This window comes from Stenella coeruleoalba (assembly GCF_951394435.1).
Source record: "Stenella coeruleoalba genome assembly, chromosome: 10".
In the NCBI taxonomy this organism is placed as follows: domain Eukaryota; kingdom Metazoa; phylum Chordata; class Mammalia; order Artiodactyla; family Delphinidae; genus Stenella; species Stenella coeruleoalba.
In genome coordinates, this window is record NC_137156.1 from 99,795,299 (window position 1) to 99,818,830 (window position 23,532).

Consider the following 23,532-nt stretch of genomic DNA (forward strand, 5'->3'; position numbering starts at 1 on the left):
ACATTTCAGGTGCTCAGCAGCCGCATGTGGCTGATAACTGCTCTATTGGACAGTGCAGCCTTCTACAGTCCCCATTCTTCCCAGCATTCAGTTCTGGCTGCCTCACCTTCATTCCTGTCCTCATTATTTCCTTTTAATGGATCTGTGTATTCTTCCCTTCCTTGGTCCCTCAAGAAACAAGCTTCTTTTCTAAGTGCCAGGTATCCTTCTTTGTTCAGGTAAGAAAATATGTTCCCTTCTAGCTATTATTTGAAATCAGCTAGTGTTCCTTGAACTGTGCCTTTCTTATTCTGTGAACTTTCAGCTATTTTGAACCAAACTTCCCATCTCACTTTACTTGTTTGTCTGTCTCTTTCAAATTTTGTACTCCTTGAGGAAAAAAGATAGTGTTTTATTCATTTCTGTAATCCCAGTAACCTAGCACAGTTCTGGCCCATAGCAGAAATTTGATAAATTTTAAATAACTTGGCAAATAAATGAGCTTTTCCTGGATACCTCACCAGCTCTCTCTTCCCCCTCAACAGTGAGTTTTCTCTCTAACAATAGTTTTTGTTACAGAACCATATGCTGTGGCACCTATAGGCAATGCTTGTTGTTTGTGGTTTTTATTATTTGCAGGAAAACAAATTTTAAATTTTAGACCATATTCCAGTTCTTTCCAGAAGCCCTATCTTTATTCACTTTTCAGGTTACCTGATTTTACCTGCCAGGAAAGCCTTTGCTATCTATTAGCCTTGGCCCTTTAATTGCCTACTTCTTTTTTTTTAAATTAATTTATTTATTTATGGCTGTGTTGGGTCTTCACTGCTGTGTGCGGGCTTTCTCTAGTTGCGGTGAGCAGGTGCCACTCTTCGTTGCGGTGCGCGGGGTTCTCACTGCGGTGGCTTCTCTTCGTTGCAGAGCACGGGCTCCAGGCGCGCAGGCCTCAGCAGCTGTGGCATGCGGGCCCAGCAGCCGTGGCTCGCGAGCTCCAGGGCGCAGGCTCAGTAGTTGTGGCACACGGGCTTAATTGCTCCGCGGCACGTGGGATCTTCCCGGTCCAGGGCTCGAACCTGTGTCCCCTGCATTGGCAGGCGGATTCCCAACCACTGCGCCACCACGGAAGCCCCTGCCTACTTCTTGATTCCTGATGTTGCTCCCCAGTTCATTTCCTCTCCTTCTTGCCTTCTTACCTGCCTTTGTGCCCTCTGTCTGGACCTTCCCTTGACCATGAGTTTCTTATGCAACCTCAGCCCCAATTGATGTTAAGGTGGGAGCTCCCTAACAACAGCTTATCATGAAACCACAAATTCATAGACCACTGAAGTTAGAAAGGGTCTTAAAGATTCAAATCCAAGGGTCTTATTTTTTTTAAGTAGTTGAATTTTCTTTTTCAAACAAAGCTTTAGGCAGAACTCATTATATATAAAACTGGTTAAAATGCAGCTGCTTTAGTTGAAATGGGGTTAGGGTTCCCAGAGATAGTCTGGGGTCCACAGAACTCCACTAGTCTAGTTCAACTCCCTCACAATACAAATGGAGAAACAGAGACCCAGAGAAGTAAAACAACTTGCCTAATCCATACAGCAAGCTAGTGACAGGATCTGGACTAGAACCCAGGTTTCATCGCCAGGTCAGTGCTCATTCAGCCACAGTTTACTGTTTAGAGACTCATTTCACAAGGGGAGAAAACAGTAACAATGAGTCTTTTATTATATTCTCCTTGATGAGACCTGACAGGGTCCACCTCTTCTTCTCTGCTAGTAAATGCTAGTAAATGAGGTTGGCCCTCCTCTTGTTACTGTTTTTCTCTAGAACTGAGGCTGGGGCTTGCTTTAGCCTTTGTTCTGTTCCCAGTTTTTATAGTGCCAAAGTTAGGGGAGAGAGCAGATTCAGACAGGTCAGGGTGGCACAGATGTTTCCTGTCCCTTGGCTAGTCTGGCTGTGTCTTTCAGAGGCAGCTGAATGCCATGGCCAGGTGTGTCTTTCAGGGTCTTCCAAGCCCTTGGAGGTGGTGGGTGTTTATAACCGCAATTTCCTGATTAGCTTCTGTTTTTCACAGGCTTCTAGCCACTACCTGAGGGAATACATCTAAGCGTCTCCTCTGGGAGTCATCAGTCATTCAGAGCTTTCTGTAGTCTGGCCATAATCTACCTCTGTATTCTTATTTCCCAGAGTCCCCTTCACACATCCTACATTTTCTCCCAGAGTACTATGTTTTCTACCCTTCCTCATCATCTTCACCTATTAAAATATTACTCATTTCTCCAGATTAAGCTTAAACACCACTTCAAAAAGCCTTTTTCAAAAACTCCCACGCTTATTCTCTCTCCCTCTGTTGTAGTGTTATAACTTTCTAGCCCCATCTCCCATCATTCCCTGCCTCATATTTTATATAGCGCAACTTTGCACCATGTTATTTCTCACTTCCTTACCTTTGCTAATGCTGTCCGGGTGCCCAGAATCCCTGCTTTAATTTTTATTTCACTTTGCCTAGCTAAGTCCGATTTAAATTTAGGATGGGCTCAGGCATCACTTCTTCCAAGATGACTTCCCTGATGCCTCCAAGCTAAGTCAGGCTAGTCACATAATAGAATATACCTATCTGTATCTGGGTACTTACATGCTATATTTTATCTATTTGTACCTGACTCCTAAAGTAGTGTTTAACCAAACAGCAGGGCACCATAGCCTAGCCAAGTTGACACGTAAAAATTTAATCATCACAATAAGTGACCAGTAAATGTTTGCTGAATTGAAGTATGCTTTTGAGCTTCTTATCTGAAGCTCAGAAAAAGAGAACAATCTTACTTCTTTTTCCAGCAGTAATTTGGACTCAATAACCTAAAAATCTTCCACCACTAAACTCCTAACAGCTCTGAATAAAAAGTAACAACATTCTAATGCATAACTGAACTTGCAAGAAAGTAAGGGACTCTCCAGAGGCTGAAAATAAAGACAGACTTGAGTAGTAAGTCTGTAAGATGATGTTGTATCAGGCCTCTTCAGATATCTGTCTTGGTAATCTTGGGACTTGGATTTAAATACCCACACAGGAAGAGAAAATGAAGACTTGAGTCTTCACAAGACAGGCATTAAAGCTGAAACCCACAAGTGAGATGGGACTTTCAGTAACATGGTAGTCAGAAAAAAAAATCTTTTCATTAATACATGGACACAAGAAAGTTGTCTTTCTCAGCCTAGTCTCTGGAAAGAAGAAAGTCTCTCCCTCAGAATTCAGAATGATAGGTCTATCTTCAGGTGGGTTCTGGTGTTTAGATTTCTACTCCCTGTGCGGTCTGAGGTCCTGCAAGCTGATTAATTAACATAAAAAGTATACCCAGCCAGTGATACCCACCCGAGGTGCCTCGCAGAAGAAACCACAAAACCTCTTAAGATTATAAAAGATCTAAAACTATGAGATGATTTTTTAAATCTGTAAAATTAATGTATTTAAATGATTAAGAAAAAATAAAGAGATAAAAACATAGATATGTTTTATCTATGGTAGATATGACAAATAGAGTTTTCAGAAATAAAAAAACATAGTCATCAAAATTAAAAAACATAATGGGCTGTTTAAACATGAGATCAGACACTGCTGAAGAGAAAAACGGATAAACTGGAAGATAAGGCAGAAATGACCCATGATGCCTCTCAAGGAGACAAAGAAAAGAAAACTATGAAAGCAAAATTAAGAGACATGGAGGATAGAATGAGAATACTATCCTCAATACATGTTTAATAATAGTTCTAGAAGGGGAGAATAGAAAGAATGGAAAAAAGACAATACTCAGAGGTAATGGTTGAAATTTTTCCAAAATTGATGAAAGACCTCAATTAGGAAGCACACTGAGTTCCAAAGGATAAATTAAAAGAAGGCCACTTCTAGACATACTGTAGTGAAACTGCATAGCAGCAAAGATTCAAAGTAGGTCTTAACATATATGCACTACCAAATGTAAAATGGATGGCTAGTGGGAAGCTGCTGCATAGCATAGGGAGATCAGCTTGATACTTTGTGACAACCTAGAGGGGTGGGAGGGAGACTCAAGAGAGGGGGATAGGGCTTCCCTGGTGGCGCAGTGGTTGAGAGTCCGCCTGCCGATGCAGGGGACATGGGTTTGTGCCCCGGTCTGGGAAGATCCCACATGACGCGGAGCGGCTGGGCCCGTGAGCCATGGCCGCTGAGCCTGCGCGTCCGGAGCCTGTGCCACAACAGTGAGAGGCCCGCGTACCGCAAAAAAAAAAAAAAAAAAAAAGAGAGAGGGGGATATGGGGATATATGTATACATATGGGTGATTCACTTTGTTATACAGCAGAAACTAACACAACATTGTAAAGCAATTATACTCCAATAAAGAAATTAGATGAATAAATTAATTAAAATTACACAATTTAAAAAAAAAGTAGGTCTTAAGAGCATCCAAAGATAAAAGAGATACCCTACAAGAAATCACAATTAAACCAAGAACAGTGGCAAAATAAACAAAAGAATAATGCCCTCAAAAGCTGAGAGAAAAAAAGAAATCGCACCCAATCTAGAATTTTCCACCTAGGTAAACCTTTATTCAAGAGTGAGGGTCAGGGCTTCTCTGGTGGCTCAGTGGTTGAGAGTCTGCCTGCCGATGCAGTGGACACGGGTTCGTGCCCCGGTCCGGGAGGATCCCACGTGCCGCGGAGCAGCTGGGCCCGTGAGCCTGCGCGTCCAGAGCCTGTGAGCCGCCACGGGAGAGGCCACAACAGTGAGAGACCCGCGTACCGCAAAAAAAAAAAAAAAAAAAAAAGAGTGAGGGTCAAATAGAGACAATTTTAGACAGATAGAGGCGTCAATTTTACATCTCAGAGATCATTTGTGAAAGGACTGCTAAAAACAGATATTCTTCAAGAAGCAGGAAATTGAATCCAAAAGGAAGTAGTGACATGAAAAAAGCAATAGAGACTAGAGAAATTGGTAAACATGTGACTAAATCTAAAACAAAAACAGAAATAACTTGACTGTACAGAATAACAACAAAAATAATGATTAATTTAGGGAGTATAAAAACAAGGTGAAATTAAGACACTGGGCTGTAATATGTGACATGGCAAGGGAGTAAAGAGAAAAGAGGAGTGATCACTCTTAAAACATACTAAAACTTGGGAGGACAGTAGAGCTACTGATTAAATTTATACTTGATAAGTAAAGTGTGCATGTTTAAAAAAAAGTTAATGGTAACCACACCAAGGATAGAAATAAAATGTTTAATAAAGCCCTCACACAAATTTTGTCCCATCAGCTGTCTGAAAATGAAAAAAACAAAAAACAGAAAAACCTGAAAAATAGTAATTTTTCCAGTGACCCCTTGTTATGAACATTACAGTGTAGATTCTTGCATTGGGATGGAAGTTGGGATTTGATGACCTAGTTTGAAGTTTCCTACACTTCAAATGTATGTTAGAGAGACAGACTATTAAGTCTCTAAGCCATTCAAATGAAGATCGCCACATATCAGAATTGTTGACACAAAGGGAGAAGCTACTTTGGGCCTCAGGAGTTCAGCTTTATCTTAGAAAATAATCCCCAAAGTACAAAATCAAGAACCCGGGAAATAAACAACATTCAAGTAGAAATCTGTCTTCGAGAGAGTACTTGTTAAGGTTTCTGTTTCATCATTCCCAAGATTCCAAATTATTAGCTTCACAGGTCTTCAGAGGCCCCTCTCCTGGTTATTGGCAAACCAGGAAGCAAGGAACTGGCTCCATCCTACCTTTCAACCTTATCCTCACTCCCCCTCTGCCATATGCATATCCTATGTTATACCATAACTGCACCACCACTTAGCAGGGCTTTGTGAATTATACTTTCATGCTGCAATACTTCTGTTTAAGCCACTTTTCTTTTTGAAGTGTCCTTTCCACATCACATATTGAAATCCTACTAACTGTTTAACTCCCAGACTGTCAGAACCTAAAAATGCCTTTAGAAACCATGTGGTTAAGGGAGGGGCAAGGTAGGGGAAGGGGATTAAAAGGTACAAATTACTATGTGTAAAATAAATAAGATACAAAGGTGTAATGTACAGCACAGGGAATATAACCAATATCTTATAACTTTAAATAGAGTATAACCTATAAAAATATTGAATCACTATGTTGTACACCTGAAACTAATATAACATTGTAAATCAACTATACTTCAATTTAAAAAAGAAAGAAACCATGTGGTTAAATTTTATCAATTGCATATGAAGAAAATGCAATTCAGATGAATTCCTAAGCTACACAAAATTTCTCTCTATTATTTACCCTATAATCAAAATTTATCACTCCTTTCTTTGTACTGTAACACAAACAGAAAATCATATATGTAGAATGTCTGGGACCTTATCTGTTCTAAGTTACATATTCTAACTCTAAAAGAGCACAAGAAATTTTTTATTTTTAATTGTGGTAAAACACACATAAGGTAAAATTTACCATATTAACCATTTTTAATGTTCAGTAGTGTTAAGTAGTATTCACATTGTTGTGCAGCCAATCTCCAGAACTGTTTTCATCTTGCAAAACTGAATCTCTATGTCCATCAAACAGCAAATCCCCATTGAATTGTAAAGAGATGTTTTATCATGTAAGGTGTGATAAAAGAAATAAAGAAATTTAAAAAGTCTTTATGTCTTAACTAAAAAGAAACTGAAAACTTTAATTTCAAAAGTTGAAGAGTTATTTAGGAGCCTGATGAAGAAAAGATTTTTCTTCTGAAAGCCACTATGGGAAAAAAGAAGAGGATTAATATTTATAGTGGTTGATTATTAGTGAGAAAGCCACCAAACTGTATCTAAAGGTATTGGTTGTCTTTACTGTCCTGTGTGAATATTAAAATATGAATCCCCTTTTAAAATATTTTGAATAATTCCATATTTCAGAAGTAGTGTGAAGTGATGAATAAGATCTGCTCCGGAGTCAGTTTGCATGGTCTCAAATCCTGAATCCACCACTCAGTAGTTGTATGACCTTGAACAAGTTAATTAGTCTCTCTGTGCCTTAGTTATCTTATCTGTAAGATTAGGAGATAATGCTAACTGGCTTGTATGACTGATGTGAGGATTAATTGAATAAGGTGTTTAAAGTCAGCACAGTAACTAGTGCTTACTAAGTACTTGATAAATATTAGCTATTATCAATTTTACTGTAGTTGATATAATTTTGATACCTGAACTCTGGGATAAATAATCTCCTGTACTTCTGTTAACACTATTTTTATTCTTTGTGGCAGAGCTGGGTGAGGTCTATAGCCTTTCCTTCTCCTACCCTCCACCCAGTGCTTTGCATACTGCTGGAAAAAGAGTAGGTACCTACTCTAATGAATCTTTGTTGAATGAATAAATGATGAGAATATTTTTAAAGGTTGATAGAATATATTTCATTATAAAAACTCTGGATAGTAAACTCTATTTCAAAGGAATGTATGGAGACACTAAGGATAAAATTAACCAGGTTTTCAGGCAAATCAGTTTGGGTTGGTTTTTAAAATTATTCTTCGGGCTTGTTGAATGTGAGGACCATGTATCCTCAATGGCTCATTAGAGGTGGTTGAGAAGATAGACAAATTCACTGAGGAGAATAGAGCCAGAGCAGTACCATATATCTTTGTGCTTCGATTCTAAGGCATGAGCTTCAATCCAGATCCACTGTGAGCTCAACTTGGTGTAACGAAAAGAGCACTGTTGAGAAGAGATGAGGGTTACCACCTCATGACCTTGGGCCATTTTTCCCCTTAAGCCTCAGTTTTTTCACCTATAAAAATGAGAGTACAGCATCTAAGATCCATTTTTCCATTCAGAACACATTTGGTACCATGTTGCTAAACTTGGGTGCATCTGGGAGCCTGTGGCATGTGTTCGTCTCCCAACCTGCCAAACTTCAGTTGTTAGTGCCTATTCTGGTGAATAATATCTCCCCCTGAATTGGGACCAGCTGGAAAATTGTAGAATGGAATGTGCTACCTGGGTTTGGATTTGGAAATCCAGAGTGTTGTTGCCTTGAGGACAAGGATGTTTCTGCCCAGCCATGATGGTGAGTAGGCTGATAATACCAGTCATGGCAGTTTGCACTTGGACTGGGAAAAGACGGTCAAGTCTCCTTTGCTAATGAGAGCAGAATGAGGGGAGAGCTCTTTTCTTATTTCCTTCCAGCAATTTGCTGTATGAACCGTGCCCTGGTGATGCAGTATCACAAACAGAATCAATGCATCAGCAAAGTGATAAAAATAAAAAATTTCTTATGCTTCTGTAATGCTTAGCTGTTTATCTTCTTTATCATACTTGATCTCACAAGCACTCCAAATGGAAATCAAATCCTCAATTTCCACATCCTATAATATCATTTAGGGATCTCTGTCTTTGAATTCCACTGTTCTTCGATTTTTGGAAGACTTGCAGTTCTTACTCTAAGGAGGCAGCATGGTAGAATGCACCTGCCTCTGACTAGGTGTTTGACCTTGAACTATCAAGTGTCTCCTCTCTCTGGGCCTCTGTTTCCTTATAAATAAAAGACCTCTAAGCAAAATCTTCCCTCTCAGAAGGCTGAGAGAATATTATGTTATTAACGTCTCATACGAGAGTAAAATCTATAAACACTTCAATAACTGGTATGTTAATTTGTACCTAAAATAGAACATTAAGGCGGAGGATAGTCTCATTGCACATGGAAGTAAATGACCATACTTCTGTCTACATTTATAAATGCCTGACGAGCATTCAGTGAATTCATTTTGTTGAAGTGCTCTCCATTTCGAAGGACTCACACAGGCACATTGTTTAACCCAATGATTTTTACATAAAAAGGGGGAAGAAAAGAATCTAAATGTGTGAATGGGTGCTGTGCTAGATACACATTTATATACCAGATACACATTTATATACGCATTAATTCTTTCAACAAATATTATTGGGCACCTGATATGTACCAGGCATTATAATAGAGCTGGACACGGGATTGACACAGCAGTTATCACAACAGCAAGGTCTCTCCTCTCAGAGAACTTACATTTTGGTTGGGGAAATGAATAATAAATAGTCAAGGTAATTTTGAAATAAAGATAATATCTATGAAGATTATATAAAGAGAATGATTGGGAGCGGTGGGGACTACCTAGCTCAGGTAGTCAGAAAAAACATCACTGAGGAAGTAATGTTTGAGCTGAGACTCAATTAGTGAGAAGCAGCGGGACATGCAAAGATCCCGGGGAAGGAAGTATCTGGCAGCAAGTGCAAAAGCCCAGCAGAGATGGTGAGTTTAGCATGTTTGAGGAGTATGGTAAAGGCAGCGTCATTTGAATCTAACAAACTTTAGAAATGGGTATTATTCTTATCTTACAGGTGAAAATACAGAGAGGTAAAGAGCCCAAGTTTAGGTAGTAAGTTGGTCACCTGAGATTTAAACCCAGGTTAGTCTAACCCTAAAATCCATGCTCTTTCCACTGTGCCATGCCACTCAGCAATTGATTAAAATGCAAAGTTTCTGAGTTGGCTTGAATAACTGACTCGTTTCTGTGTGACATGGTGGGGAAGATTCTCTCTCTTCCTTTTGATTCAGGGAGAGTATATCCCACCTGAAAGGAGGTAAATGGCTATTTGTTTTTGGCATTTGAAGAACATATACTATTGTGTATTCTTGTGATACTCTTTTATGTATTGTGGTTCCTCATTCCCTCAAGTCCCAGGTTGAGTGGGTGTCCTCTGCCAGGAATCAAGCAATAGGTCTTTATTAATGGTGCTGTTATGGGGTGAATGTTTGTGTGTCTCCACCCCCCGCCCCCCTACCAATTCATATGTTGAAACTCTAACTCCCAGTGTGATGGTATTTGGAGGTGGGGCCTTTGGGAGGTAATTAGGTTTAGCTGAGGTCATGAGGGTAGTGTCGCAGTGATGGAATTAGTGTCCTTGTAAGAGGAAGAGAGACCAGAGCTCTTTCTCTCTCTCGACCATGTGAGAACACAGCAAGAAGGTGGCAGTCCGCAAGCCAGGAAGAGTCTTACCAGGCCAGCACCTTGATCTGGACTGGTCAGCCTCTAGAACTGTGAGAAATAAATGTCTGCTGTTTAAGCATCCAGTCTGTGGTATTTTGTTATAGCAGTCGAGGAGCTCTATATCTATATGCATCCATCTATTATCTATATATAGATAACACATAGATAATATAGATAACATATAGATAATAGATTATATATATTCTTTATATATCTATTTATATAGATATATAGAGGGAGAGCAAGAGAGAGAGATAAGATTATAGTTATATATAGAAAGAGAGAGAGAGAGATTTATCATGAGGAATTGGCTCACGCATTTATAGAGGCTGAGAAGTCCTAAGGTTGGCAAACTGGAGACCCAAGAGAGCCGAAGGTATAGTTCCAGGCCAATTCTGAAGGCCTGAGGACCAGGAATGCTATATCTTTCAGTCTGAGACTAAAGGCAGAAGACTGATGTCTCAGTTCAAAGACAGTCAGACAGAGTAAATTCTCCCTTACTCCACCTTTTTGTTCTAGTCAGACCTTCGGTGGATTGGATGAGGCCCGCTCACATTGGGGAGGGCCATCTGCTTTACTCAGTCTTGATTCAAATGTTAATCTCATCCAGAAACACATTCACAGACACACCCAGAATAATGTTTAGGCAAATATCTGGACACCTGTGGCCCTTTCAGGTTGACACATAAAATGAACTAACCCAGGTGTGCTCTGTATAAGGCAGTGGTGAGCATGACGGTGAGTAGTGGGGGACTCGGAAGGAAGTATAAGACAGTGTGCACCCTCAGAGGGTGATACAGTAGGGAGGAAGAGGCACAAATAAAGAAAATCAGCAGATGATACTAAGCTGAGTCTATTTAAAATGACAAGTGAATAGGTTTCAGACTAAGCTTTCAGAGGAAGGAGAAACCACCACAGAGGGGAGAACAGGGAAGATTTCAAAAGGGAGGCAGAACTTGTTTGGGACCTTTAAAAATGAGGAGAGAGGTGATTTCTTTTTTAAATGTTACTTTAATAAGCTTGAGGATACATGCTAAAATAATTCATAAAATTTGTACCAGAAAAGAAAATGGAAGACTCTCCATCCAATTTTCTTGAGGCTAAAATAACCTTGACAATAATTTGGATAAGAGCAATAAGAAAACAATATCTGTCCCAGTGCACTTAAAAATCTAGATGCATTCATTCTTTGTCACATATTAACTAATAGAATCCAATTAAGTATTAAAAAGCACATTATATGATAAAGTAAGATTAATTCCTGGACCCGAAGTAGAAAATCTATGATCGCTTTACAGATGAACTCTCTCAAACATTTATAGTAGAGATAATACAAGTTCCACAAAATTTCTTACTTCCCATCTCCTTCTGTGAAGCCAAAATTATTACTTTTGACACCAAACCAAAGACCCCATAAGAATAGAAAACCACAAACCAAAATCCCCAGTAAACATAGTTGCAACAGTTCTTAACAGCATTTTAGCAAATTGGATCCCATGATATATAAAAAGGATCATGCATCATGGCCCAGTGGAGTTCATCCCAGGAACTCAAGTTTCATGTAACATTTGAATATCAATCAGTGTGATTTACCACACAAGCAAATTTAGTAAGAAAAACAATGCCTTTGAGATTACCTTTTTCTCCTCCTTCTTCTTCTTTTCCTTCTTCTTCTCCTTCTTCTTCTGTGAGAACTCAGCAAATTTCAAGTTTACCATACAGTATTGTTAACTATCATGCTGTATACATCAGATCTCCAGAACTCATTCATCTTGCATAACTGAAACTTTGGATTCTTTGATCAACATCTCTTCATTTCCCCCTCTTCCAGCCCCTGACAACTACCATTCTATTCTCTGCTTCTGAGTTTGACTATTTTAGATTCCACATATGAGGTCATGCAGTATTTATCATTCTGTGTCTGACTTATTTCACTTAGCATAATGTCTTCCAGGTTGATCCGTGTTGCTACAAATGGCAGTATTTCCCTTTTTTTATGGCTGAACAATATTCCATCGTATGTATATATCACATTTTCTTTAACCATTTGTTTGTCAATGGACATTTAGGTTGTTTCCATAGAAAAGGGTGATTTCTAAATGGACCAATACACAGAAGCAGTAGTTTGACAAGAGATAGTTGGGAAAGAGTGTCTGAATGGCAGTTTGACCTAGTAGTACCATTCAGTGTCTGAATGGTAGCAGGACAGGGCGCCTGCATATGCTTGTTCAGGTTGTTCCCCACACAAGGGCATCTGACTGAGGAGACAAGGCGGGGTGAAATGCAGACCCACACTCTGCTTGCCAAGCCAAGAACCCTGGTGTAGGAGTGTCCACCTGCAGGAAAGAATGCCTTTTTCTAATTCACACAGACTCTGCAGCAGTCTTGCAGGAGGGAAACAGTGGGAGATTAGAATAGAAGGATGGGGTCAGATCATAGAGGACATTTCTCTGTATCTAGAGATGGATGGCTTTGATGGTAGTGGTGATTGTGGGTATGATTTGTGACCTGACACTGGAATTGAACCTGGACATTTGTCAATGCTAGGATCCCTGTTTTTCTGGTATAAAAGAAATCCATATCTTTCAAAAATTATACTTGCTTGATATTTCTCCAAAGCAAACTTTAATACTGACCTACTTGAATATCAAATCAGCCTGATTTAATTTTATAAGCCAGTCATGGAAAGTGAATCTGTCCCATGACTCCAAAGCATTCTGTTCTGTAGCTCCACTGTAATTACAGACAAATGCAGCTAATCTTCCCATCATGTGTTCTCCTGAGTTACAGGATTCTTTTTTATTTCTTCTGTGTTTGATAATCTTGTTATCTTGTGATACTGCATCATTTAATTATTCCCCAAAATAGAGATCTTCAGAAAATCTGCTCAGAAAAAGTGATTTGCTGTTACCAACTGAAGTCACAGCTGGTGTGTTTACTCAGAAATTAGTCATTTTCAGAACTTCGAGATTGCTGTTTTTCTTAAGGGGTCTCATCTGCCATCTAAGTCTGTTGAAGCCCTCCTGCAGGTCACTTGAGGAATTTTATGGACTCCAGGGAAGGACTAAGTAGGTGTCCTCAGAGATCTACAAGCCCAGGACTCTATCAGACTGAACATGGTTACTCTCTCTGATATTAACCTCCAAATGTCTAGCTGTATTCATTTTAATAACTCCATAAACATTTTCTGAGCATCTGCTGTGTGTTGAAGAGTAAGACAGGCATTGAGGCTACAAAAATGAGTAGAGCCCAGTTCCCATCTAAAATATACGATTTCTAAACTTGATCATCAGAAGTGCTGAAATTTAATTTTACTAGCTCTGCCACCTACTCACTGCTACTTTTAAGCAAGTCACTTATTTTATCCGAGCTTCCTTTTCCTATAAAACCAGAAGCATTGAAATGACGTTCCTGTAAGGCATGAAATATCGTGAGATTAATTTGGATATCTGGGATGAATAATGTGTGTAGTATGTAGTCTCTCAAGTTCTCTTTCCCTCCTTTACACCTTTCTGTGCCCTTTGGATCTTTACCTTTACAGACTGAAGAAGACTCATTATATCAGCCTCTCCTAAAATCAGAGCCTTTTTATTTTGTTCTGTTTTTCTCTGGGCCATTTCTACTTTCATCATGTTATTTGTGTTTAGACAAGTGGACGTGATGTGCTGTATCACAAATATGAAAGTACTATGACTTGTACAAGGTGAGTTCAGAGTGTAAGAAACCCTTTATGTTGAGTTTCCAATAAACTTTCTGATGATAATCAACATTATTTTTCACCTTTCACTCTCAGTCTTTTTGTGTTTTTCTGTTACATCTCACAGGACTAATGTCTTAAGGAAATAATTTTCTTTTATTTCAAGTTCTTTTTTGGATTGTAGTGGAACACTCATGATCCCCTGATAAAATCATTTTCCATTGAATATAATATGTTTTCTTACACTTAGTCACATTAAAACTCCTCTGCCACTTTTCTGCCCACGTCCACATCTTCTTTCACTTTATATCTAATCAACTTGGCATTTTAATCCCTGGAAGTGCTGAATGCCATCTGCAAATTTGGCAATTTCCCCATGCACTCTTTTCCAGATCATTTATATGAATGTTAACTAAGACGCCATGCAGCTTGCTTTCTATCTAAGAAGTAGCAGAGAATTTGATTTAACTACTTAATCACTGAATTAATAATATCAAGGACCAGCCACAGAACGTTGCCTTTATCCAGAAAACTGTTCACTTCTTCCAATTCTTTGTATCTTATTCCTAAACCAGTTATCTATAACAGGCATTTCTCCATGTACTGAAAGCAAGTTTTATGGTTTATGAATTAGATTACAAATCCAAATTTGAGTTAAGAACCCCTTTACCAATATAAGGCCTGCCTATTTTATGTCTCATTTATGGCTTTGTTCCAGAACATCTATATGAGGTGTCTGTCCTATACCACTTTCTATCACTGTCGTTTCCCAGCTAGCTTCTAAATTCCTAGCCCTGAGCAGTCAAATGATCAATTGAGTTGCCTGATGAGTGTTGTACAGTAGCTATTGGTTTGCCATGTATCAGGAAAACAGCAAGTCCTGAAGTCTAATTACTGCACCAGCTTCCCAAATGATCTCAAGCCCTGGTTGGCTCCCTGCCATCTCTTCTGTGTCCCAGACAACGTGGCCTATCAGATCTTAGGCACATCTGATCATGTCACCTCTCTGCTTAAAATCTTTGACAGTGTTTTGGGAGACAGTTGGGAAAACTTGAATATAGACTCAGTAAAGATGTTTTAAATTATTATTAATTATTAAATAATAATAATTATTAAAAAGTCATTTCCCTGGGATAAAGAGAAAGTAAGTTAGAGGTTATCAGGGACTGGGGGGTGGATTTGGGGGGGATGGGCAGTTACTGCCTAACGGCCACAGAGTTTCTGTTCTGGATGATGAAAAAGTTTTGGAAGTAGCGATGTTGGTTGCACAACATTGTGAACGCACTAAATGCCACTGAATTGTACACTTGAAAATGGTTAAAATGGCAAATTTTGTTATATATATTTTGCCACAGTAAACAAAAATTTTAAGGCATTACCAGTTAGAGATATTACTTAAAATTCTACACGAGAAATAACATGATGTCTGGGATTTGCTTTAAAACAATCAAACAACAGTCCTAACAACAACAGTGAGGGTGATAAATGAAAAAGACTGGCAAAATGTTGATTACTGAGGATGGAATTTTTCATAATAAAAAGTTAAAAAAAATTCTTTTGGAAGCTGGCCATTACATCCCAACTACTCAGCCTGACATTTGAAGTTCTTTGACAGGCCATCCCTTCCCTTTCTCAGGAGCCTCAGCCTGCATGCCCTTCCCCCAGTCAGCTGGGCCGCTGCAGCGCTCTGTACTCAGGCAGCCTCTGTGCCTTTCAATTCTGCTCTCTGCTTCTTGTGTGGCAAATTCCTCCTCATTCTTTAAAACTCAGCTGCGTCCTTGGAGCCTTCCCAGGCTCCTCCAGGCAGAGAACTCCCTCCTTTGGGTCCCCACAGTGCCTTGTCCACACCCCTGATACAGTTTATACCCTGTATTATGATCTTTTATTTATGCTTCTGCCCACCACTAACCTGCGAGCTTCATGAAGGTAGAGGAAACTTACTTTTCACTGTACATCTTTCTGAGCTAGATGAAACTTTTGTTGCTGTTGTTTTAGTCGTGTGCATTAAATTCTTTTTTTTAAGGAAAAGATTGAAAGGTGGGAATGTGAATATTAGCTATAAATCTTAAGAGTTGAAAGGGTCCTTAGCAATTACCGACATGCATGTTGGTCTCCCTTTCTAGACTGTGCTTTCTCTACTTGGCACCTACTAATGCATTTTTACATTTCCAGCACCTACCACTGGGTGTTCAGTAAATTGTTGCTGAATTTATTGATAAATCACATCCTTTCTTTCTACAGATGGCAGAAAGCCAACTATCTAGCTTAGGGTATGTGGACACACACTTTTTAGGAGAAATAGTGAATTTTCAGGCATGGTTTGTCAGAGCAGCAAATAAGCACCTGGAGGGCTATCACTGAGCCAGTGGAGTCAGCTCAGTGGGTGAGTGAGCTAGGACTACGGCGTGTCTGCAGTACACATCCTGCCAGGGGGTGGCGGCAGGCGCCCACAAACTCTCTCCAAGACCGGCAGGCCTGATTTACCCTTTGAGTGTAGGGTGGGGAATAGATTCCTCTACTACTTCTAGTTTATTTTCTAATTTCTTGATGCCTTGAGATGCTTGACCAAAAGAATAGGGCCTGAGTTATAGACAATAAGACCCAGAAACTAAGCACCTTGTCTGGACATTTATGTCTAACCCGTGCTAGGCATTTACTAGGTGCATTGTTAGTGCTTTCATCTTCTAGCTTGAGGATTGGATCCCTGTGCGAGCCTCAGGCACCCAGGGAGGATTTACACTCTAGGCTGTTTTTAGGTCCTTTAGTTCCGGTGTGGATGGAGATTGAGAACAGCTTTTCATGTGGGGAAGAAGAGAGAAGAAAGAACATGACACCCTGGGACGTGCGCCTGCAAGAAGGAAGGAGAAGACGGCTGGGGCTGCAGAGACACACTCAGTCCACTCAGTCCTGAGGGTGGCCTCTTCTGGTTTTCCGCATCTGTCCAGCCAGCACCATCACTCCTAACATCTCCAGTCAATAAGCAAGCCCTGATTGTGAATAAGTACACAGTATAGGGAAGTAGTTGGAAATTTATAATATGTTGATTATATTTGTACAAGCCTTAGCTCAGAGCATGTAATATGACAACAGGACATAATCAATATTTAAAATACAAAATGATGGAGAATCCAGGGCTCATTTGGGTAGTCCTTACTCTGAAGTATTGTTGCATAATCCAGTGATCTGAGGCTGGTGTGGGGGAGGGGTATCACAGATTATTAGACAACTGAGTTTGAAAGGTGGTATCAGATGATGATGCTATAAGCCAGATATCAGGAGTAGACAATAAATGGGATGCAAGTTCAAAAGAGGAAGAAGGCATGTTGGCTCTGGTCATAGTAAAACAGCAGTAATACCTGGTACATGAATGTTTGTTGCATTTTGCTAATAGTACTTTATATTTGCATAATATTTCAGAGTTTCCAAAATACTTTCATGTCATTTATTCTTTTTTTTTTCATGTCATTTATTCTTACCTGGCTTCATTAAGTCTTCACAGCAACCTGTGAGTCAGGTATTATTAAATGAGGTAAGATACATAGAATACTTAAGATAGTGGTTAGTATGTAGTGAATGTTTGCTATTATTATTAAAATCATTATTAGCCCTATTTCATACATGACGAAACCGAGGCTCAGAGAGGCTGTTACTTGCCCAAAGTCACACAGCTGAGAAGTGGTAGAACTAGGCCAGAACAGCTCCCCTGGCTCCTAATTCTAGACCTTTCTCCATTTCCCCATGCATAAAGAGGGAGTATTTAAGCTGGGCTTAGCAAGATTGGGCCAAGTTTTGAGGCAGCCTTAGCAGAGAAGTCTCTGATGATGTCTCCTCAGCCTCATGAGCCCTAGTTTGCAAGAGCATGGGAATTCCTGAGGGTGTTCTGTGCCTTAAGTAGGAAGAGTTAAACCTAGAAGCTTCTACTCATTTTAGCAGTAAGGGGAGGTGGTTCATTGCCTGGGCAAGCCATTAAACTCACAAAGATCCTCAGCTGGTAGGCTTGTTAAGAAAGTGTTACAATAGGGGGAAATTGACAACACACGCACCATAGATATTTTTAGTCCGTGCTTCAAGGATGTACATCTTGGTTTCTGTTTAGACTGAGCACCAGGGGGTGAATTTGGATTGATTTGACAAGACTGGCTGTTGGAAAGTCCTTACTGAGCACCTTCTCTGTGCCCAGCTTAAGCAAGGGACTGTGGCGTGGGGGGGGGGGGGGGGTTAACTAAGGGAGGTGAAGTAACTTTCCCAAACTTTCGAACACTGGGGAGAGTGATATAATCTTTTTCTTGGGTGGGGGGCAGTGTGCCGATATCAGTAAAAGCTCTGTCTGTTCCTTACACCAGCAATTCTGCAATAAATTATCCTTCTAATGTACAATGTGGTGACTGTAGTGAATGATACTGTATTGTATACTTGAAATTTGCTTATAAGCGAGTAGATTTAAAGTGTTGTCACCACACACATGCACACAACACACACACACACACACACATACAAGGTAGTAATGTGAGGTGATAGGTGTGGTAATTAATCTGTGCTTATCCCATTTCACAAAGTATACATGTATGAAATCATCATGGTGTACACTTAAAATATTATAATTTTGTTTGTCAATTATAACATAATAAAGCTGGAAAAAATAATTTATCTTATGAATATATTCTTAAATGTAAGCCATTGTAGCTCTGTTTGTAATAGCAAAAACAATCCAAACACTGGAAATCTAAACGCTCACCAGTAATTTTTTTTAAAGATTTATTTATTATTTATTTATTTATTTGTTTGTTTATTTATTTATGGCTGCATTGGGTCTTAGCTGTGCTACGTGCAATCTTTGTTGACGCATGCAGGATCTTTTGTTGCAGCCTGCGGGCTCTTCATTGTGGTGCTCGGGCTTCTCTCTAGTTATGGCGTGCAGGCTCCAGGGGGCATGGGCTCTGTAGTTTGCGGCACGCAGGCTCTCTAGTTGAGGTGCCCAGGCTCGGTTGCCCCGTGGCATGTGGGATCTTAGTTCCCCGGCCAGAGGTCGAACCCGTGTCCCCTGCATTGGAAGGTGGATTCTTTACCACTGGACCACCTGGGAAGTCCCTACACTTGGGGGGTTTTTTTGTTTGTTTGTTTTTAACATCTTTATTGGAGTATAACTGCTTTACAATGGTGTGTTAGTTTATGCTTTATAACAAAGTGAATCAGTTATACATATACGTATATCCCCATATCTCTTCCCTCTTGCGTCTCCCTCCCTCCCACCCTCCCTATCCCACCCCTCTAGATGGTCACAAAGCACCGAGCTGATCTCCCTGTGCTATGCGGCTGCTTCCCACTAGCTATCTATTTTACATTTGGTAGTGTATATATGTCCATGCCACTCTCTCACTTTGTCCCATCTTACCCTTCCCCCTCCCCGTATCCTCAAGTCCATTCTCTAGTAGGTCTGTGTCTTTATTCCCGTCTTGCCCCTAGGTTCTTCATGACCTTTTTTTGTTTGTTTTTTAGATTCCATATATATGTGTTAGCATATGGTATTTGTTTTTCTCTTTCTGACTTACTTCACTCTGTATGACAGACTCTAGGTCCATCCACCTCACTACAAATAACTCAATTTCGTTTCTTTTTATGGCTGAGTAATATTCCATTGTATATATGTGCCACATCTTCTTTATCCATTCATCTGTTGATGGACACTTAGGTTGCTTCCATGTCCTGGCTATTGTAAATAGAGCTGCAGTGAACATTGTGATACATGACTTTTTTTGAATTATGGTTTTCTCAGGGTATATGCCCGGTAGTGGGATTGCTGGGTCGTATGGTAGTTCTATTTTTAGTTTTTTAAGGAACCTCCATATCACCAGTAAATATTGGTTAAATTACTGTATGACCTTCAAATGGAATTTCATGCACCTATTACAAAGAAAGAGGTCTAGGGCTTCCCTGGTGGTGCAGTGGTTGAGAGTCTGCCTGCCGATGCAGGGTACACGGGTCCGTGCCCCGGTCCGGGAAGATCCCACGTGCCGCGGAGCGGCTGGGCCCATGAGCCGTGACCGCTGAGCCTGCGCGTCCGGAGCCTGTGCTCCGCAATGGCAGAGGCCACAATAGTGAGAGGCCCACGTACCACAAAAAAAAAAAAAAAAAGAAAGAGGTCTATCAGTATGTGTTGAAAGCATATCACTAAGATGTATTTTTTTAATTGAAGTAGAGCTGACTTACAATATTAGTTTCATGCATACAACATAGTAACATACAACATTTTCATAGGTTATATTCTATACAAAGTTATTATAAAGTAGTAAATGGAAAGATATCCCGTGTGCATGGAGTGGGAAGAATTAATATTTTAAAATGTCTACACTACCCAAAGGACTGGTATATTTTTAAGTGCAATAAAAAATTAAGGTTCAAAAAAGCAGAGTTTATATAGCATGATGCCATATGTTTGAAACATACATGTATGCAGATATATGCACACAATTTCACACACTGGAGGGATATGCTTGCAACTGATAATGGGGAGTATGTGTGAGGAAAGAGAAATGGGAAAGGAAAAATGTATTTTTCATCTTATCCATCTTATTCTTTTGAAGATAGATAGATTTATTGGTTTAACCATGTGACATACTTTTTTTTTTTTAAGCCACTTGCTTGTGGTCACACAACCAAAAAAGTGTACAGCTAGGATTCCCACGCAGACTGTGATTCCAGAGCCCTGTGATCCAGAACCCCTCTGAATTCCAGCACACTGCTTCCTAACAGTGCTCTCTTAGGATCAGGAAGTAATTCTGTCACTTGCTTGTAAGTTACAAAATTTTTCATGAAAATACCTGGGAGAATGTGCTCATTCTCCAGAAGAAGACTCTGCTCCATCGCCTGCCACGTTGGCTCCTTTTCTATAAGACTGTGGCTCAGCCAAGAGAGGTCCATCACCCAGAGCCAGATAACACAAACTAACATTTCCAAGAGGACAGACTGCCTTAAGGAAAAGGCATTAAGATAATTGGAGGGTTGGGGGTGGGCACAAGGCCTGAAAACAGTATCATTAGCCAACTTGGTCAATGGGCGGGTGCAGAAAGTGGCAGATAAATGCAGACAGAATCTATATTTATACTTCAATATCAGTGTTCACAACCCACAAAATAAATGAGTGAATTAAAAACCCTGGCAGCACCTAAGTACCTAGACATAAACTCTTAGTTCTAAGCTTAACTCCTATGAACTTCTCTGTGATTTGAGCATATTATTTAGCTGCTCTGGGTTTCTTTCCCCATTGGTTAAATGGACAGCACTGTCTGTCCTGGCTGCTTCACAGAGTTGTAAGGAACAAATAAGGCAAGAATGTGCTTTGAAAATGCAAGGCATCATACAGAATGAGAGGTTATTGTTAATGCCTCTGAGACTTAGCTCACAGAAGGAGAGCTATTTTGAGACAGGAAGATGGGAGGAAGCATCAGAAAAGCATTGCTGGTAACAGGGTAGGCACACCTCACCAACACAGGGAAGGAACCTCTTAGATCATTTACTCCAGTTCCTTCTGTTTATAGTCGTGGACGAAGACCTACGGAGTCCTCAAGATCTGCAGAGCAGTGATAGTGCCATGCATACGCTATTATTTAAACCCATAAATAAGATGGAACCCTAAAAGGGATGGGATGTGCTACAGGCCCCTTGCCCAAGGGGCTTGCTGAGCTGTGAACGTTGAACAGCGTTCTGGAAGCAAGCTGATGAAGCTTAGTAAGGAATTGGGGCAGAGGTAGGGGGATGGACTCCAGTGCTCCAGCTCCAGGATGGCTGAATGCCTCTGAGGAGCAATTTGAGGGTAGCCAGGGACTTGGATAGGACAAATGACAACTTCCTAGAACAGACTGTTCCAGAACCAGATCGGAAAGGAAATAGCCTGGCCTCGTCCTGGGTAGTTCACAGGAACCGGTGTAGGAAGTATTTGTAGTGGAACTAGCGCTCACAACATCAAGTCCCTTTTGCACAGAAGAGAGAAAATGGGAGAAGACACATGCAATGCAGCATACATGACAAGTCAGTTTTTGTAATGATGGGAATGAGGATGGCAAGAATGAATAAGCAGAGGGAGACAGTGCTGTGCAGCGCCAACGACTCTGGACTCAGACTTGGGTGTGAATATTGGTTCTGTCACTAACTTGCCATATGACCTTGAATGTGCCATTTTTATCCCCTGAGTCTTGGTTTCCTCATCTCGAAAATGAATGCCTTTCTCCCTATCTCATAAGTTGTTATGAGGACTAAATGAAATGTTCTTGAAAGAAATTAGCACATAATTCCTAGAACATGATGCCCAATAAATGTTAGTTTATCCCTTTGTTTTGGAGAGGGACTTTTAGAAAACCTCCAGTGAAACATACTAATTTGAAATTTCAAGCACTGGGAAAGCAAGCCCAACCTAGGTAGCATGTGGAAGGGCCCTTTTTACAGGTGGAGAACCAGCCTATAAAGGCACATAAGAAACTCTTATGAGAGGAAGGGGAGGTGAACAGCAAAGTAGCAATGGCTATAAATATAAGCATAAACAGTCCTCTTACCAGCAGCTGTAATGTGAGGTTCCTCCAGCTCCGTGACAAAACGGGAAGATAATAAGTACAGTGTATCTAGGCTTGACTCATTCTCTTGACTGCCCAGAAACACAGGATAGGTTTTGTGTTCAATTATAGTAGCTTTCCTCAGCCTCTCCCCCTGCCCTCTGCTTTTTTTCTGGTATAATTAACTCTCCTTCATTCATTGATTGTCCTTTAATCCTTGTTTTGTTGGATATATTTGCTTTTTAAATTATTGTCTCAAATCCTTTTTGGAAGTATGGGTATGAAGAGGTAAAATAATAACAGTTTCCTTAGAAACTAAAATTCCAAGGGTGGAAACCAACTAGAAAATCAGAGTGAAAGGCAGGATGGGGGAAGATAAGGAAACTATAGGGATGTATAAAATTGACCTAGTCTTTACCAGGAGTAACATTAGGGAAATTGTTACTTCTAGCCTCCTTTTGGAAAGACCAAGGATGTTATCATAAAATGACAATGCCTGAGAGTGAAAGGCCTCTTGGTTTATTTTATAGAGGGGAGGCCGTGGTTTGACTGGAGGCTGTCTCATGGTGATCCAATAGCAGACTGACCCAGGTCTCTTGACTCTCATTCTGGGATTCTGTCTGCCATGGTCCTCGTCTTTGTGAGAGTGAATTTCTGACCACAAACACCTGTACAGAACTAATTTGTGTGGGTTTTTTTCCCTTTTTTCCAGGGCCAAGTGCTTTCGGGGCAAAAAAGTCCTTGGAGATTATGATATCAAAGTGGAACAGGTAACCAGCCTGGAGCCCAAGGTTGCATCTGCATCATTGTTGGCCCCTCTTGACATTCCAGAATGAACCATTTAGTTCTGCCAAGTGGAGATCGGTGTCCGTCACTAGCTTCTAGGCTCTCCATCTCCTCCCCCAACCCTTTCCAGGACTTTTCTCTCTATGAGACATGGTTCTGAAGGCTGCATCTTTCAACTTCGCTGACTTCTCTTCATGGCTCTGGTGTCTGTAGAGAGGCAAGCAGTGTGGCTCTTGGGGCCCTCTGGGTGCAGGGTTCTCAGGCTGAGGAACACTTTAGAGGAATGTCTTCCTAGGACATGGCCACACCTACATATTGCTGGTGGCATGGTCTTGCTGGGTAGGCACACGTCTGCCATTCAGTTGTGTGGCCTCCAGTGGTGCCTTCTCTGCACGCCTGAGGCTACGCTTCAAAGAGAACTTAGAAAAGCACACCTCCTGGTCTTAATGCAGAGAAGTCCTGAAAGGTCATTTTTTATCTTCTTGTACTGTTTGCTTCATGATAAATAGAGATTAGG

The 23,532-nt window shown here is 40.4% G+C and overlaps 1 protein-coding gene across 1 annotated transcript in view; it reads left to right on the forward strand.

Moving 5' to 3' along the window:
• SYN2 (synapsin II) overlaps positions 1 to 23,532 on the forward strand; it is a 153,759-nt gene that overhangs the window by 84,518 nt on the left and 45,709 nt on the right. The window contains exon 2 of the mRNA XM_079933020.1: positions 22,942 to 22,999. Coding sequence (XP_079789146.1) covers positions 22,942 to 22,999 — 58 coding nt within the window. The remainder of the gene's footprint in view (positions 1 to 22,941; positions 23,000 to 23,532) is intronic.